This window comes from Bos indicus x Bos taurus, chromosome 17 (genome assembly GCF_003369695.1).
Source record: "Bos indicus x Bos taurus breed Angus x Brahman F1 hybrid chromosome 17, Bos_hybrid_MaternalHap_v2.0, whole genome shotgun sequence".
NCBI classification, from domain to species: domain Eukaryota; kingdom Metazoa; phylum Chordata; class Mammalia; order Artiodactyla; family Bovidae; genus Bos; species Bos indicus x Bos taurus.
In genome coordinates, this window is record NC_040092.1 from 15,003,810 (window position 1) to 15,020,659 (window position 16,850).

General features: G+C 51.4%; 2 protein-coding genes across 3 annotated transcripts in view; one reads left to right on the forward strand and one right to left on the reverse strand.

Moving 5' to 3' along the window:
- The window catches only part of NOS1 (nitric oxide synthase 1), a 195,319-nt gene that overhangs the window by 79,243 nt on the left and 99,226 nt on the right, over window positions 1–16,850 (reverse strand). For both annotated transcript variants that reach the window (XM_027566713.1, XM_027566712.1), the window contains exons 2-3: window positions 14,146–15,304; window positions 167–293 (exon numbers count right to left, since the gene is read on the reverse strand). In XM_027566713.1, the coding sequence (XP_027422514.1) occupies window positions 167–293; window positions 14,146–14,870 (852 nt within the window). In that variant the 5' untranslated portion in view covers window positions 14,871–15,304. The remainder of the gene's footprint in view (window positions 1–166; window positions 294–14,145; window positions 15,305–16,850) is intronic.
- LOC113907724 overlaps window positions 15,131–16,850 on the forward strand; it is a 45,952-nt gene continuing 44,232 nt past the window's right edge. The window contains exons 1-3 of the mRNA XM_027567343.1: window positions 15,131–15,185; window positions 15,717–15,842; window positions 16,722–16,787. Of these exons, the coding sequence (XP_027423144.1) occupies window positions 15,131–15,185; window positions 15,717–15,842; window positions 16,722–16,787 (247 nt within the window). The remainder of the gene's footprint in view (window positions 15,186–15,716; window positions 15,843–16,721; window positions 16,788–16,850) is intronic.

The window sequence follows — 16,850 nt, forward strand, 5'->3', positions numbered from 1 at the left end:
ATCAAAGCCCAAAGCCGCAGTCCAGGGAAAGTGCTGCTGGCTGAGTCCCCACGCCATTTCTCCAGCCACACGGCTGGTTTTCTCCCCAAGGTGGTTTGGAACTTGTCTTCCCAAGAACATTCAGGGACCCGTGGAGTGTGGGTGCCAGGCTGACACCGCCACTTACCTGCTCCTTCTCTGAGTACGGGTTGTTGAGGACGACGGGCATGCTGCCCTTCCCCCACAGGTCACTGAAGACTCGGTCGTTCTCCACGCCGAGGGGCAGAGGTTTGTGTGATTTGCCGTCCAGGTCTCTGAAAGGCAAGGCGGGAGAGGTTGAGGAAGATGGGGCACCTGGAGTGGCCGGCTGGTCACCCTGGTCTGAAAGCCCTGAGTCCGTGAAGAACCCTCAGGGTTCACCCACATGACCCTCCATGGAGCCAGTGAGCTTTGGGTCCGCAGCCTGCCGCTTCGTAGGATCAAGCGTGAAGGTGAGCTTAACTGACTTGGCACCCACGGCTGGCACATACCCGTTGTGAGGAGATAGTTTCAGGATGTCTGTGACAGAGACTTTGTTCCTCCCTCCCCAGCCCCCGATTTCCTGATCTAGGAAGCCGGGAGGCCCGTCTCCTAGCAGAATCCCATGAAGAACCCCTGGACAGCTTAGCATCCATGAAACCTAATGGTGGAAGATACAGGAAGCAGGAGGGATAGGTCCGAAAACCAGTCCTGTGGGCCAGGGTGGGGAGTCACACCAACAGCAACTAGAGCACTGATCACGAGGCTAATGGTACCAGCCCAGGATATGCAGGAATGATTCTGAAAATAAGGGGAACACAGCGACAAAAACTATTAATACTGTTGGTGTTGATTAAGCACTTACTGGTGTGTCAAGCACTTAACATATGTTTTAGTGAATTTAGTCCTTGGGACAACCCGATGAGGTCGGTATGAATGTTTGTCACTCTTGTTTAGATGGCATAAGTGAGACAGAAGCTAAGTCACTCAAGGTCACAGTATTGCAGTCTGCTGTTGTTCAGTTGCTAAGTCCAGCTCTTTGTGACCCCATGGATTGTAGCACACCAGGCTTCCTTGCCTTCCACTATCTCCCAGAGTTTGCTCGAATTCATGTCCACTGAGTTGGTTTTCCAGCCTGCTCTTCACGTTTATCGTGAAGTGGAGGCTGTTACTATTACCCTCACTTATCATCACCACCACCAGCACCATCATTCTTACGATTGTTAACATCACCATCCAACTTTTCCTTATCAGCATCAGCATCATTGTCACCACAGCCATCATAAGTGTCCTCATCAACACCAATGTTGAAAACATCATTTTCATTATCACCGTTATTGCCCAAATCATTCTCATCCTTCTCATCACCATCACCTTCGTCCCATCAGAATCGTCATGACCATCACCATGTTCATTACCACCATCACCACCCTTGCACTCATTATCAGATGAGGAAACTGAGGCTCAGAGAGGTTAAACCACTCACCTAAGTCTCAGTCAGGGGTGAAGGAGTTGGGGTTCAAACCTAGGCTTACTCCTGACTCTAACCATGAAGCTTTCCTGGCTCTCTGCCCTTGAACTCGGATAGGTTCAGGAAGAGGCTATCTTGGCTGGACAGGCTGACCATCCTCTGAGCTGGAGGGAAGTCGTGGCTGAGATGGGACTGACTGCATCAGATCCAGACCTCCCAACCTGCCCCACCTCATCTCCGTGCTTCTGCCGTCCTGCTTTCTGACCCTCCCACCCAATTTCGCTTGATGGCCTCTGTCTGTTCCCCAACTTTGGGCAATGCGGCTCGCTCTGTACTCCATCTCACTTTTGGTCCCAGGCGTGGGGGCTGGCCGTACCCAGCTCTCCATCCTATGTTCCCAGCTTTGGGGACTCTTGGCTCCATAAATTCCCCCAGCCCCCAGCCTGGTGCTGATGGTCATTGGGATGAATCAGAGGCCAGGGCCCAAGCTCTGAGTGTAAGGCCCTACGTGGCCCCTCTGGCTGCTCGGATGGGGCTACCAGAATCCCCTCCTTGCTTTGTCTCGCAGCGTTCTGGTGGCTCATGCTGAAGCCACTTCTGCTCATCTTGCTTGGAGAGGTCTGCAGTTGTAAGAGGGAACATTATGTTTTACTCTCTCAAAAATGTCTCCAAAACACACCAGGAGTGGTTCTTGATTAGATATTTCCCAAGTCAATGGTTTACCTATGTGGTAATAAACAGAGGCATTGTCTGTGGAGTGGGCTGTTCTAAATGTCATGCAGCCCCTCTCAGCGCTAAAACTCCAGTTCTAGGATGTCATGTGACCATAAGTGGGGAATCAGCAGAGAAGAGAGGAGTTTAGTGCTGTTTGAGTGTTGGTAATGTACCAGGTACCAGCACAGAAGTTATTTCACTTCCTCCCAGCAGATATTAAAAGCTTCCCTATTTTACAGATGCAAAAACTGAGACCAGAGAGGTTATGTCAATTTCCCAAGGTTTCTCAGCAAACACAAAGAAGAGCTGGGATTTGAAACCAGGTCTGACTGATGCTCGGCTCAGATCCTTCCTTTTTCTGTAAACAGACTGGGAAAACAAGTCAGGATGTGTAGGATAAGCCAGAGGCTAAAGAGCTAGGAATCCAGCATCTCTCACTGAATGAGGTCAGTTTACAAAGATTACAGGGTACAATTACCCAGATGACTCTTAAATGGCTCACACGACCTGTCTTCTTGTGGATCTGTATAGAGAGGTGCTTTTATCTTCATCCTTTGCTTTTTTTTTTTAAAAAGCCTTTAACACTTTTGTTTAAATAATATATTTGAAGTGTTTTGTCCACACAAACTTATGTAAGAGCCCTGTGATGAGCTGGGGAAGAATATTTTTATTTGAGACAACTGTCATGAGGTGAATGAAACTAGAGCCTGTTATACAGAGTGAAGTCAGTTAGAAAGAGAAAAGCAAATGTTATGTGTTAACACAGATCTCTGGAATCTAGAAAAATGGTACCGATGAACCTGTTAGCCTGGCAGGAATAGAGATGCAGATGTAGACGGTGGTCTTGAGGACATAGCAGGGGAAGGAGAGGGTGGGAAGGATAGGAGAGAGTCGCATGGACATATATATACCGCCATGCGTAAGAGAGACAGCTAATGAGAAACTGCTGGATGACACAGGGAGCCCAGGCCCTCTGCTCTGTGATGACCCAGAGGAGTGGGATGGGGGTGGATGGGAGGGAGGCTCAAGAAGGAGGGGATGCAACTTGCTTTATTGTACAGCATAAACCAACACAACATTGGAAAGCAATTAGCCTCCAACTTAAAACAAGAATATTTTTAACGTGGGACCACAGGGAACATCCTTCAGCATCTGACAAGGAGTTACTTTGCTTCTCCGCACCCAGGGACAAAATCAGGAGTAGATTTAGGTAGATTCTGAATTCCTAGTCCCCACCCCGAGTTTTCAGTAAAAGCTCTGAGGGAGATAAGGAGTTTATTGCCATGGAGTTGCTCAGCCTGGGATGTGTCTGTTCCCTAGGTTTGTACGGGCAGTGAGATCCATGGGCTGTGGATTGGGTGGAGCTGGGTTCAACTTTCAGCTTTGCTGGTTGTAAGCTGTGTGACTTTGGATATTTTGGCTACTTAACCTTTCTAATTCTCAGTATACTCATCTCTAAAATAGTGTTGATAATAAAACCCAGTTTCCGGGGTTACTGCAACAATTACAGGAGGTAAGGCTCACAGCACTTAGCCTGGGGCATCTGCTATTGCTTTGACTACTGACGTGTTTGTAGGCTGATCAAACAGAAACAGAGAAAGGAAAATGTGAGTTCTTTCTAAAACAATCAAGATTCCTCTAAGTCAGCATGGTCTAGGAGAACTTTCTGAGTCAATGGAAACATTCCACGTCTGCTTGTGTTTTTTGGTATTTTAGCCATGGCCCACATGAAGCAACTGAATATTTCAAATGTGCTTAGGGACTTCGCTCATCGTCCAGTGGTTAATACTGCGCTTCCACTGGGTGGGTCATGAGTTCAATCCCTTGGTGGGGAACAAAGGTCCCCTATGTGGCTCGGCTGAAAAAAAGCACCTATTGTCACTGAGAAATTAATTGAATTTTTAATTTTATTTCACTTTAATTAGCCATATATAGTTAGTGGCTATAGCACTGCGTGGTGCTGGCCAAAGCCTTACTGTCTCTAAAGACTGAAGGCATGTATGGCTCCTAACTGAGAAAGGGGCATCTTCCCTGAGGGCTTATGGGGGCACAGGGAGGGATGTCTGCACTCAGACATTTCTTTTTAAATTGAAGGATAGTTGGCTTACAATGCTGCATTAGTTTCAGTGTATAGCAAAGTAATGCAGTTATACATACATATATTGCTATTGTTTAATCACTAAGTTGTATCTGACTCTTTCGGGACTCCATGGACTGTAGCCTGCCAAGGTGCTCTGTCCCTAGGATTTCCCTGGCAAGGCTACTGGAGTGGGTTGCCATTTCTTTTTCATGGGTTCATATACATATATATGTGTATATATATTACATATACATTATATATATGTACGTATACATATAAATGCACACATATTATGTACAAGGCTTCCCAGGTGGATCAGTGGTAAAAAATCTGCCTGCCAATGCAGGAGCTGCAGGAGCCATGGGTTTGATCCCTGGGTTGAGAAGATCCCCTGGTGTAGGAAATGGCAACCCACTCCAGTATTCTTGCCTAGAGAATCCCATGGACAGAGGAGTCTGGCAGGCTGTAGTCTATGCGGTCACAAAAAGTCAGACATCACTGAGCTACTAAGCACAGCAGAGAGTATATTTGATTTACAATGTTGTATCAGTTCCGGTGTCTAGCAAATCGATTCGTGAGACACAGACACACACCCACATACGTATATGTTTCCTTTCCATTATAGGTTATTATAAGATATTAAGTATAGTTTCCTCTGTTATGCAGTACAACCTTGCTTTTTTAAAAAAACTATTTTCTATACAGACATGTGCAAATGTTAATCTCACACTCTTAATTTATCTCCCCCCTCCCACTAGATGTTCGTTTTCCATATATATGAGTCCATTTCTGTTTTGTAAATACGTTCATTTGTATCATTTTTTTAGATTGCACATATAAGTGGTATTATATGGTATTTGTCTTTGTCTGACTTCACTCAGTACGATAATCTCTAGGTCCATCCATGTCGCTGCAAATGGCATTGTCTCATTCCTTTTTACGGCTGAGTAACTGCCCATTGCTCACAGAGCCCAGGAATCTGGGAATTCTCTGCTTCCTTTCCAGACTCCCCACTTCCATCACTCTTGGCCCCGACCTCCACTCCCCTCTCTTCCCAGGGAGCACACCGTGTCCATTCCTATGTCCGTCCTTGCCCTCCCTGGAATGCCCTTTCATCTCCCCTCTGTCAAGAGTCAGCTCCTACTCACCCTTACAAGGCCCGCTTCACACACCACCTCTCCTGGGGGTTAAATAAGATCATGCTTGTAAAAGGTCTAGTATACAGTCAGCTCTGACCAAACATGAACTGTATTTGATCCCTGGGTCAGGAAGATCCCCTGGAGAAGAGAATGGCTACCCATTCCAGTATTCTTGCCTGGAGAATCCCATGGAGAGAGGAACCTGGTGGGCTACAGTCTACGGGGTTGCAAAGAGCTGGACACAACTGAGCGACTAACATTTAACTTGTGGCGATTGAAGTCCAGACAGATTAGGTAACTTGTTAAGATCACACCACCAGTGAGAAGCAGAGGAAATTTTGCAATTAAATGCCTCTTCCTTGCTGCCCTCCTCATTGAGAATCACTGAGAACAGGGCTTGAGGGGGGGCATTTGATTGGATTTCATACTCATGAAGAATCTCAAATTTAGATATCGAATGTTTCCCCCAAAATGAGATGGTGGTAGTGAATGTGTTTATCCACTAAATGCAATTTTGCTAACTCCAGGTTATCATTTCTTCATTTAAGTAAGTACACTGGGAGCCCACGGATGGAGGTAGACGGGGCCTTGGCTTGACTTCTGAGAAGCCTGAATGGTGACTCTCCTTGGCCAGTACTTTTGAGTCTTGGTCCTGCCCAGCTGCCTGAGGGATCTTGGTTTAGATCAGAAATTCTCAGCCTGTAACTACTGATATTTAGGTTCAGATAATTCTTTGTGGTGGGGACTGCCCTGTGCATTGGAGAATGTTTAACAACATCCTTAGTCTCTCCTCATTAGATACCAGTAACATCTCCATCACCAGCTGGGACAACTGAAAACATCCCAGGAGATCAATCAATGTCCCTGTGGGGAGGGGAGGAATTAGACTCCTCCCTATTGAGAAGCAGGCGTAGCTTCAGTCAAGGACCACAAACCCACGCTTCCCGGCTCTCCCGTCCCTGTTCCACACCCACCCGGGGCCTGTGAGGATTTATTTACTAGTTGTGCCTTGTTCCCAGACGGGCCTGAGGAACCTGCCTTCGCTCAGTGGCTCCCACATCTGCTCAGTGTCCTTATTCCCCTGCAAAGACATCCTCCAGTGAACCTGGAATTATGGCAGACCAGCGAGGCCAGAGCCATCCTGCGGTCAAGCTTGGTGGTTCTCAAACATCAGGGTGCATCAGAATCAATTGAGGGGCTTGTTAAAATTCCCCCCAGCCCATGTCCAGAGAGTCTGAAATAGTGGGAAGCCTGGAATCTGCATTGTCAAAAGCACCCACACCGTCCAAGGACACCTGTGAAAACCTGTTTCCCTGGGAGAGCTCTGAGATAGACTCGCGCAGTGAGCACAGGTGCCCTCCTGGCTAGAAGTGCCGCCCTCCCCCAGCTCTCCTTCTCCCCCTGCCTTAGTGTGAGGCTCTCCCTCCTACCTGGTGAGCATTTTTCTGTGCTGCTTGGCAAGAACTAAACTAAAGCCCTTTCCTTCCACTTCACTAGTTGGATCCTCATACTCAAGCCAAGAGTCGGTCTAGCATCTCTAAACCTTCTGAGGATCTTTGCCAGATCCTTCCAACCGAGGCTCCCTGATCTCACGGGCATCGGGATGGGGGTCCCAGGCCAGACTCCACCGGCAGTTTGCACGTGTTGGTTGGCCCCATGCTGACCACTAAACCTCCCCTGACCAAGGACCCAGGATGGGGAGCAGGTGGGCCAGGCCTGGGTACAGGGCGCAGCCTGGAGGTGGAGGCCACCCACTCCAGCCCAACCAGGCGAGGAGGCCGCCGAGGAGCAGCTGGTCCTGGCAGGAAGCCCTGCTCGCATCTCTCCGCAGACACCACGCTCTCTCCAGCTCCCCTCCTCGCCCTCCACACTCCAACGGTCTTTGGCTTCTGCTTCTATCTGGTTGCAGATTCTGATAGCTGAGTTGAAGCAGGAAGATTTGGGGGGCTGTGCAAGTGGGGTCTCTGTGCAGCTTTTCTTCTAGACTCCATCATGCTGGAGTTTGCAGGGGTGGTTCTTGATAAAGGTACGCTCTTCAGAGCAGGCATTCCACAGTGAGTGTTGTAGCGAGGGCCTCAAGGCTCCAAAACAACCATAACTCTCATTCCTAAGATCACAAAAGCTGGGCAGGATTCTCCAACTCATGTCTGTAGGCCCCAGGCTAGGGGGGATGGGGCTGAATTTGGGTCCCAGCACCTAAGGCCAACTGTCTTACTGGGATTTGACTTCTTGCTAACAGCCCCTCTGATATATCTTTTTTTTTTTTTTGAGAGGCTGGGAATAGGTTTTAATGTAAAATATCTTGATTTATCTATTTTGCCACAAATTCACTTTTTAAGAAAAAGATTTTTGGCCATGCCCCATGGCATGTGGGATCTTAGTGCCCTGAGCAGGGACTGAACCCACATCCTTTGCATTGTAAGGTGGATTCTTAACCACTGAACCATCAGGGACGTTCCAAGGTGTGTTGTTTTAAGGCACCAAGGTTGTGGTCATTTGTTAACAGCAGCCACAGGAACAATGGCAGATACAATGAGCGGGTGTTGGGATGGTTGATGGCCCTGCCCCCGTGTCTATGTCTGACCTCACTGCCTATTGCTCTCCTCCTGCTTGCTACACTCAAGGCCTCCCTTTAGTTCCTTGAACATCCCAACCTCGTTCCTGCCTCAGGACCTTTGCTCCTGCTGTGCCCTCTGCCAGGAACACCCCTGCCTAGATTTCGCAAGGTTCTCACCTTCTGGCCTTGGTACAAATGCCTGCAGAGAGGTTTTCCCCAACCTTCCGATCCAGCGTGCTACCCAACCCCAAGCCACTTCTCTTGAAGTCACTGTATGATCTCCTCCACAGCACACATTGCTATCTAAAATGACTGCATGTGTCTATTTATTATTCCTCGAGTGTTGTCTATGAGATGACTCTGTAGTGGATCATCAGTGGATCCCCAGCTCTGAGGACAGTATCTGAGGCAGAACAGATGCTCCATAAATATCCAGTGACTGAGAGATGCTGAGAAGCCATCAGTTACATGCAATTTGAGGTGGGTGAGCTTCTTTCCCCTCCAGAATGAGCGGCTGGGTGCCCACTAGACCAGGTGGCAGGGACATACGTGGGAGGAGGTCACAGAGCAAGTGCATTAACTGATTAAACAGGACCCCTGGCCCCTGCCTGGGAAAGAACGCATGGTGGCAGAGAGGGCAGTGCTGGAAGTCACTCACACTCAAATAGTCAGGGTGAGAAGTTGCTCCCAGATTCTGCATGACGGCAAAGTTATCAGAGTTAATTCCTGAGTTGAAAAATGCCAAAAAAAAAAAAAAAAAAAAGAGAGAGAGAAAGAAGGAATAAAAAAAACAGTAGAAAAGAAAGAATGGAAATTGCCACCAGATGATGCACAGCCATGAGAAAGATCAAGTGCAGCCTAGGGGGAGGGGCTCTCAGGCATCAGTGCTGACATTGGTTGATCCGAGGTCACCTCTCTAGGGAGGCTGTCTTTAGTAGACGGCAACCTCAGGGCCTTGGTTTCCCCTCCAGTCTGAGAAAATACTCTGATAGCCTCAGAAAGTTGATGGCTAGTGGTTAAGGGCACTGTGGCCAACAGTGCAATCTACAAGCTTAGTAGAGGTCAAGAACGTGGGCTTAGGGTCAAGTTCTGGCTTTGCTGCAGGCTGGCTGTGTGACCTGGCACAAGAGACTACACCTCTCTGAGCCTTGGTTTCCTATCAGGAAAATGGGGTGCTATGTGGAGGAAGTGAATTACTTGATGTGAAGACCATAGCCTGGGGCCAGGCCCACCTGGAGTGCTCAGCAGAGGCTGGCTAACATGATGGGGATGAAACTTAGGCTTGTCACAGGAGGAGGCCCCTCCCCCAAAAAAGCGGATTCTCTAGGGTTAAAATCGACTTCTGTTCCTCCAGCCACATTTGCTTGTCTGGTTTCTTTTTAAACTCTAGACGGTCACTGTGAGATTGCTAGGTAGAACCTGGATAGAACCCTGTGGCCAGTGCTGTGTGACCCTGGGCAAGTTGCTTCACCTCTCTGAGCTTCAGTTCCTTCTTCTATAGGCGGGGGCTAGAACCACAGGTCCTACTTCAGGAGCTGCATTCGTACAGGTTCTAAAGAGGTGACTGTTGGGAAGGTACTCCTATAAGTAACCAAGGGAGGGCCCTGCAAGCAGACGAGGAGTTATCAGAGCGCAGGGCGAGGTGGCTGGCCGGCTGGTCCAGATGGATGCTGGACCGTGGACCTTGGCCTCTTTAGAACCCTCCTTCAGGGCAGCAAGCTGAGCAACCTGGATATCCTCTGACATGCAGCATTTTAAAGTGACCGCTCCCGAGTACAGAAGGCCCCGAATTCGCCGCCTCCCTTCCTGATCACCCTTCACCTGCTGTCACTGCCTGCTCAGGGTCCCCTCCCTCCTCCTGGGATGAAGGGAGGAGACTGTGTCTCAAGTCAACATCACTTATCTCCCCAAACACAGGCCGACACCCCAAACAACAGGACAGGGGTGCCCCCTGAGGGAAAGGGACTAGCTGGAGCAGGGGAATAAGTCCAGGTCCAAGGGGAAAGAAGGACGGAAGGAGGAAAATAAGGCCAAGAGAGCAGAGGAGTCAAGGTCGCTGCTGAGAACCAGTGATGGCCCAGCCTCTGCTCAGACCCAGAAGCCACGGATGCCGAGTGGGACCCGGATGTGGGGCTCTGGGCCCAGCGGGCTGCTGGCTTCATTGTCACCCAGCATCTAGGATGCTGGTCTGACCCCACCCCCAAAAGCAGCCTGGATGGAGAGGGGCCTGGGAGGATGAGTCGTTTCCAGGCAGCTGTGTGTGCTGTGGGGCTTGAACATTCCCAGGCCAGCAGCCCCGAGACGGGCTCTGAATGACATGCTGCCTCTGGGGTTGCGTTTCCTGACTTGGGACACTGATTCATAACAAGACACTTATTTTAGCCATGAGCAAACAGCTTTGCAATCTGTGGTTGTTACGACGATGGCCGATGCTTCTGACATCACAGTGGGAGGGAGGTGATGTCAGGGGTGAGGGACACCCTGGCAACACAAATGGCAATGCCACTCGAGGAGGAAGGGTCCTGACTGCCTCGCAGACTTTGGACACCTTTGAGTGAAAACAAAAACACGAAACATGCTTCAGTCTTTCAGCCGAAGTCTCATCGTGGGTTTATGTATAAATTCGGCTTTAAATTCTACTGAACTTGCAACTACTGGGAAATCAAAGACAGGACATCGTTTTACCAGGAATCATTCACCATTTGGGAAAACCGCATCACCAAGGCGACGCTGTGCGGCAGGTGGTGTCAGAGTTGCCAACACAACACACCTGTGTCAGTCTGCATCGTGTTTGCAGCGATTCTATCTTTAGGTGCCAACATGTGACACTCTGGTGGAGCCGTGCCTGTGTGCCGATATGTTAAATTATAGGCTCTTTTATTATAAATGACTTTTATGCTCTGTAGCCTTTATTCTATCGTTAGGGCATTACACTGATTTAAAAAATGTAAAGTGTGGGTAGGCTACATGCTCCATGAAGGAGCTTCTGGTTAGTGAAGGGGGCATTTCAAAATATTTGTTAAAAAAACAGAGTGCAGGGGGAGAGTCATGCATCCAGCCATGGAGCCGGGGGGAACACATGCTATTACAGTATTACTCATCCTTAGAACCATTCATCTCAGTGGGTTTTGTGGAGCCATATACTTGCCCTGGGTCACTTTCTCCCAAAACATTTCTCCACCTAAGCAGTTTTTCCAGCTGCTTGTGGTCAACCACACTGCAGGTGATGTGGGGTCCCTGGTGGAGGACCCTGAGGGATGAGGGTGGCTGAGAACTCAGATGTCACCTCCTGAGGTGGGAAATGGGTCTGTGGGAGCAGCGCTCCAAGGCAGACGGATCTATCTTGCCTTCATTCTTGGGGACACAAAGGCTGCTTCCCCGAGACAGAGTTTGGAGAGGCCCCTTGGGGCCTGGCTACCAAGTGGGCTCCCATTAAAGTTCATGGGACTCAAGTACCTCATCCCAGCCTGGGGTCCTGTCCACAGCCTTTATGTCCTGGACTGCAGGCTAGGAGAGGGTATTTGCTTGTATTTGCTCCTTGGATAGGGCGTGCAGCTCCCAACTATAGAAGGGACTTCTCTACATCATAACCGGAGAGTCAGACTCCTGGGCCGGGGTGGGGCTGAAACAGAGCCCTCGGGGTTCTGAGGCTCACACTCCACGCCTAGCTGATAATCAGAACCAAGTACACAGGACATTAGACCCAGGGGTTCCACTGGCATGCAAGGTGAGATGGTCCTATTCATGGACTCACTCCTGCTTCTGCAAGAGGCGGTGCTGAGGATGGGCGGGGCACGTAAAGGATTGGGGTGGGGAGAAGCCATGCCCAGGAGCCTCGGAGGATGGGCACTTCTGATGCCGTCTAGAAAAGAAGGCCAGTGATTGATTCTGGAGTCTCTAGCTGCCTTAGAATTCAAGCCCACGGGGTGAGACTTGGGAGTACCTACTGGCTGCCCAGAAACTACCTCATGGCTACACCCCCCATCTCCACCGAGTATGTCACAGTGGGGACCCCTGGGAAGTGGGTTCTAGCCCGCGGGGGGCTCCTGTGCTGGTTGTGGGAGAATGAGGTGCCAGGTCACTGCCACCGGGAGAACCCTGAGGACGTGATCCTGGCCTCCAGCTCTGGAAATGGACATTAGGCCACTGGGGACCCCCGATCATCTGTCCCACCGAGAGGGTCACACCACGCCCTGTGTATGTGGCCTAAGACTCGCTGTCTCTCGTGGAGATGGGACCCAGGGTGTGGCAGACTCCAGGGTGTCTGTGGGGAGCTCGCAGGAGAGAGGAAGGGTGGACGGGAGGGAGGAGCTGGGCGGGCAGGAGGTGCCCTCTGTCGCCCTCTGCCCAGGCCTTCCGACAGAGCCTCCACTTTCCTCCTTGGGGGTCTTGCTGGATTGGCTCAGTTTTTGGCCAGGCATGAGATGCTGGAAAAGCCCCAGGATGCAATGGTGGCCAGGGTGGGCTTCCACAGACTGGGGGGTGCACAGTGGGCGGTCTGGGGGCTGCCCTGCCAGGACTGGGTCCCATGCAGGCACAAGTGCACTTCAGGACCTTGGCACCTGCCACTGCCTCTGCCTGGATGCCCCTCCCCCTTGCAGCTGTGAGCCTCCCCGCCCCTGCCTCTGGGTCCTCCCCTGCTGCCTTCCTAGTGTGGCCTGCCAGCTTCCCCCCCGCAATGCTACCCTCCCCAACACTTCCTGGCCCTTCCCCGCTCTATTTATCTCCTCAGTGCGTATGACTAATGGTTTACAGCGTTAACCTCTCGCTTCTTTGGCTTCCCCACTGCACTGCAAGCTCCCCAAGTCAGGGGGTTTGTCTCTTTCAGTCCCTCCCCCAAAGCCAGAGGACTTGTCCATTCATTGCTCCATCCCAGGGCCCAGAAGAGTACCTGCACAGAGTAGGTCCTCTGTGAATACTTCCTATATGAATACACACAGGGGCCTGGGAGCTAGTCAATTCAGGCCCCCACAGGATTTCCCAGTGACCTCTAAATGCCCTTGGAACTCTCAGGGGTCCTTGAGAAGAGGACTGGGAAAGCGCGGCCTGGATTTCCGTGGACCTCAGGTCTGAGCCTCCCTCTGTGTCTCCCAGGATCTGCCTAGTAACACTGTGGGCTGTAGCGTCAGTGCTAGACCTTAGAGGGGAGTGGAAGAAGGCAGAGAGAAAACCTGCCCCTCTCCACATGTGTGTTCGCTCAGTCACTCAGTTGTGACCAACTCTTTGCGATCTTTTGGACTACGGCCTGCCAGGCTCCTCTATCCATGGGACTTTTCAGGCAGGGTTACTGGAGTGGGTTGCCATTTTCCTACTCCAGGGGATCTTTCCAACACAAGATTGAACTTGTGTCTCCTGGGTCTCCTATTTCCCCACCACCTGGCCCATCTGCTCCTCATCGACTGTGCAGCCCCTGGAGGGTCAGAAAATGCCAATCCGGCAAATACAGAGGGGCTGGTACCCAGTTCTAATTTTTAAAAAAATTTTTGGCCACACCACTCGGCATATGGGATCTTAGTTCCCTGACCAGGCATTGAAGCTGTGGCCCCTTCAGGGGAAGCATGGGGCCCTAACCACTGGACCCCAGGGAAGTCTTTGGTGCCCTGTTCTTCAACTGCTGGCCTCAGCTTCCATGTAATCAGAGCAATGCCAGAGTTTTGGGGAATGGGGACTAATTCTCTATTTTGTCTCCAGTTTCTCTCTTTAGAAGTTTTCTTGCCCTGGATGGGCTGCCCCCAGGAGAAAGCCAGTTTGGGCTGAGGCTCGCCCAGCACCCAGTTCTCTCTCTCTCTCCCCAGATTCTCAGCATCATCCACACCCAGGTCAGCCATGCCCAGGCGCCTCTCCTCATGCAGTGACCTCAGGGAAGGCCCCACCATCTGAGCCTTAGTCTTCTCACTCTTGAAATGTGGATTGCAAAAATACCCACCTTGTGGGGGTGCTGGAAGATGGGGCCTCAGCTACAATGATTATGAGCTCTGGGTTTCATGGCAAGAGATACGCACTAGACATTATGTCCATTCCATTCTGCAATGGCAATTTCCAGGGCAAGAGGCAAGGGGGGTTGAGCGGGTGTACGTGTGCTCGGATGCCTGAGACACTCAGCTTGGCTCCCGGGCTGTGAGACTGAGCTGCCACACACGCTCGCGTACAACACATGTGAGCACACACAGGCACCCCTGCAGCTTACCTGTCCACCTGGATTTCCACGTCCTTGGTCTCTGTCTTGGCAGGTCCCCCTCCATTGATCGCTTTGCCCCCACTGGTGAGAAGGTTCAGGACAGGCTCTATCTCTTTGAGCAGTTTATTGTTCTCTCCGCTGCCCTGGAGGGCGACCCCAGTGCTTTTCTTGGCTGGGTCCTGGCCTGGGGGCCTGGCAGCCAGGCCCTTGGCGTGGGCAAGGGAGCTGGCTTCCTGCCCCGGGTCTGGCGCATGCTGGGGCCCATTGCCGGGCCCTGTGGCCCCGTCCACCACCAGCGTCTGCTCTCTGCCGGCTGACGCTTGGTGGGATAGGTCAACAGCTGCTGTGGGGGGACCCAGGGGCCGGGTCACCCGGATGGTCTTGGGGGTCCCGTCCCCGGTGAAGGTGGTCTCCAGGTGCGTGGTGAAGCCCTCGGGGCCCCTGAGGATGAGCACCACGTGGGTCTCAGAGGCAATCCCCCTGAGCACCTCCAGGGCGCTGTCGTAGCTCAGGTCCACCAAGGGCTGGCCATTGACGGCGAGAATGATGTCCCCAGCCTGGATGAGGCCGCTTTGCTCCGCGGCGCCCCCTCGGATCAGGTCAGAGATGATCACGGGTGGCTTGCTCACCCTCTCCTTCACCAGGAACCCCAGGCCCCCCACTTTGCGCTTGAAGAGGCGGACAGAAATGACATTGGGTTGGATCTGTTGAACGCTGAACATGTGGCTCTCCATGGTGTCTAGTGTCTAAGGGTCCACAGACCTCAAAACGGGTCTGGCCGAGGTCAGGTCCCCAGGAGTGGCCGGGCTTCAGGCCGCGCCGGGAGGAGCCGCCGGGGGCTGGTGCTGCGGGGCTGCAGCCGGGACGGGGAGCTGCTCTCGGTGCTGGTCTTCTGTGCCTCTGACGTCAACTCAGCGTCACTCGCTCATTGCTGTTGCGCCGTCGGTGGCATGATTTCCTGCGTCTGCCTCCTTCCTCGGTCTCTAAGGAAGTGATGGTTGATCAGGCAGACGTCAGGGGAAGCAGTGGGATGAGTCCCTATGCCACAGGTCAGGCGGATCCCGGAGGAGACGTGTCTGGTGGCTGTGCCTAGGGGTGACGCATGCTAGCATGGACTATCCAACTGGGCATCGTCAGCCCGCCAGAGGCAGATCCGATCCGGGTCTTCCTGAGGTCAAGAGAAGGAACAAGGGAGGGGAGGAAAAGGATTAAAAAAAAAAAAAGAGAGAGGGATGTGGGATGCCCAAGACCACCTTTAAAACTAACATGGGAAACACAGCCAACTGAGAAGTCTAGCCATAAGATGCTCTGGAGTTCTGAAGACAACCTAGACACAAAATTCTTCTTCCTCCAGGGGGGCACACTCGCAGGTGGCTGCATATCGCCTGGTTTCATTTCCATGATCAAAGCCCTGTGAGACCGGGGGGCTCCTTGGGAAAACCACTGAGGAGTCAGCCCCAGAAATCAAATGGCAAGAACCCTAGGACCTCCCATCTTTTTTTCACCAGAAGAAGTCAGCACTCCTACCCTGTCATGCAGCCTTTGCCTCTCTGCTTTTTGCAACATTTTTCCATCCTCAGGTCAGGAGCTTGGCCGACAAGGATCATGGGGTGTGGGGCTCTCCATTCCTACCACTCCCAAAGCCCCCATCACAAACCCATCAACAGGAAATGACGTCACCCTCTACAGAACCACGGATGAGGAAGGTCAGCTGGACTTCAGGACCGTCATTTTTGTAATGATTCACTTATCTCAGGTTCAAAAGGACAGACTTGGCCACACTCCATCCCGTGATAAGCCAAAATTGGTATAATAAATACCAAAGACACAGGTCCTCGTCAAACTCTGGAGGGCATTTGTGTATCACAGACTGTCTGAAATCCTAACAGAGAAACATTAGGAAGTGTGGACTCTGTCCCCCTAGGGTTAGATAAACACAGAGCTGGTGCGCAACGAATATTTGTGGAACAAGAAAAAGCCCAAAAGACGGTGGACACTCATTGAGTGCATATGTTCTGTGTATTTTTTTCCTCCTTTGATCTTCACAGTTAACTCTTCAACAGACGAGAAGACTGAGACTTGGGAAGGTCCAGTGACTTGTCCAAGGTCAGGTGGAGAAGGATGGTGGGAGGAGGATTTGAACTCAGATCTGCTCCATTCTTGAGTCTGAGCTTTTAAATACTCTAGTTTTTAACAATTTATAGTCTAGTGACTTTTGCAATTCCCACCAGCTTCACCAGCCTCAGAGAAGGGACTGGAGTACCAAAAGACCACATGGAGGCCACCTGAAGATGCTGTAGCCCAGGTGAGGTGTGTGCACCCATGGCATGGGCCCAATGAGCAGCATGGAAGCACATCTTATGTGTCTGGGTTGGGGCAGGTGACCTGTGGGTTACGGGTGGAGTGGGGCAGGGTGGGAGGTAGCAGAAAATCCCTTCATCTCTTTTCCTACCCCCAGCTCCAGCCTCAGTTTCCTCTCTGCCCTGGCACCCCTTGCCATCAGCATCCTCAAAACTCCTTCACCCAAGGAGGGAGCCCTTATCCACCACTACTGACAAAGCAACACTCCCTTGTTTCCCTTTTAGCGGATTTCCGGGGTCACCCCAGGGCTGAGGCAGCCGATAAACTCCTGCCGCCTCTGAAAGCAGGGGGTGGGTGGGGATAACTCTCCCTGCACCCCGAGAAAGAGGCGCTACCTCCCAGATCCCCCTTTA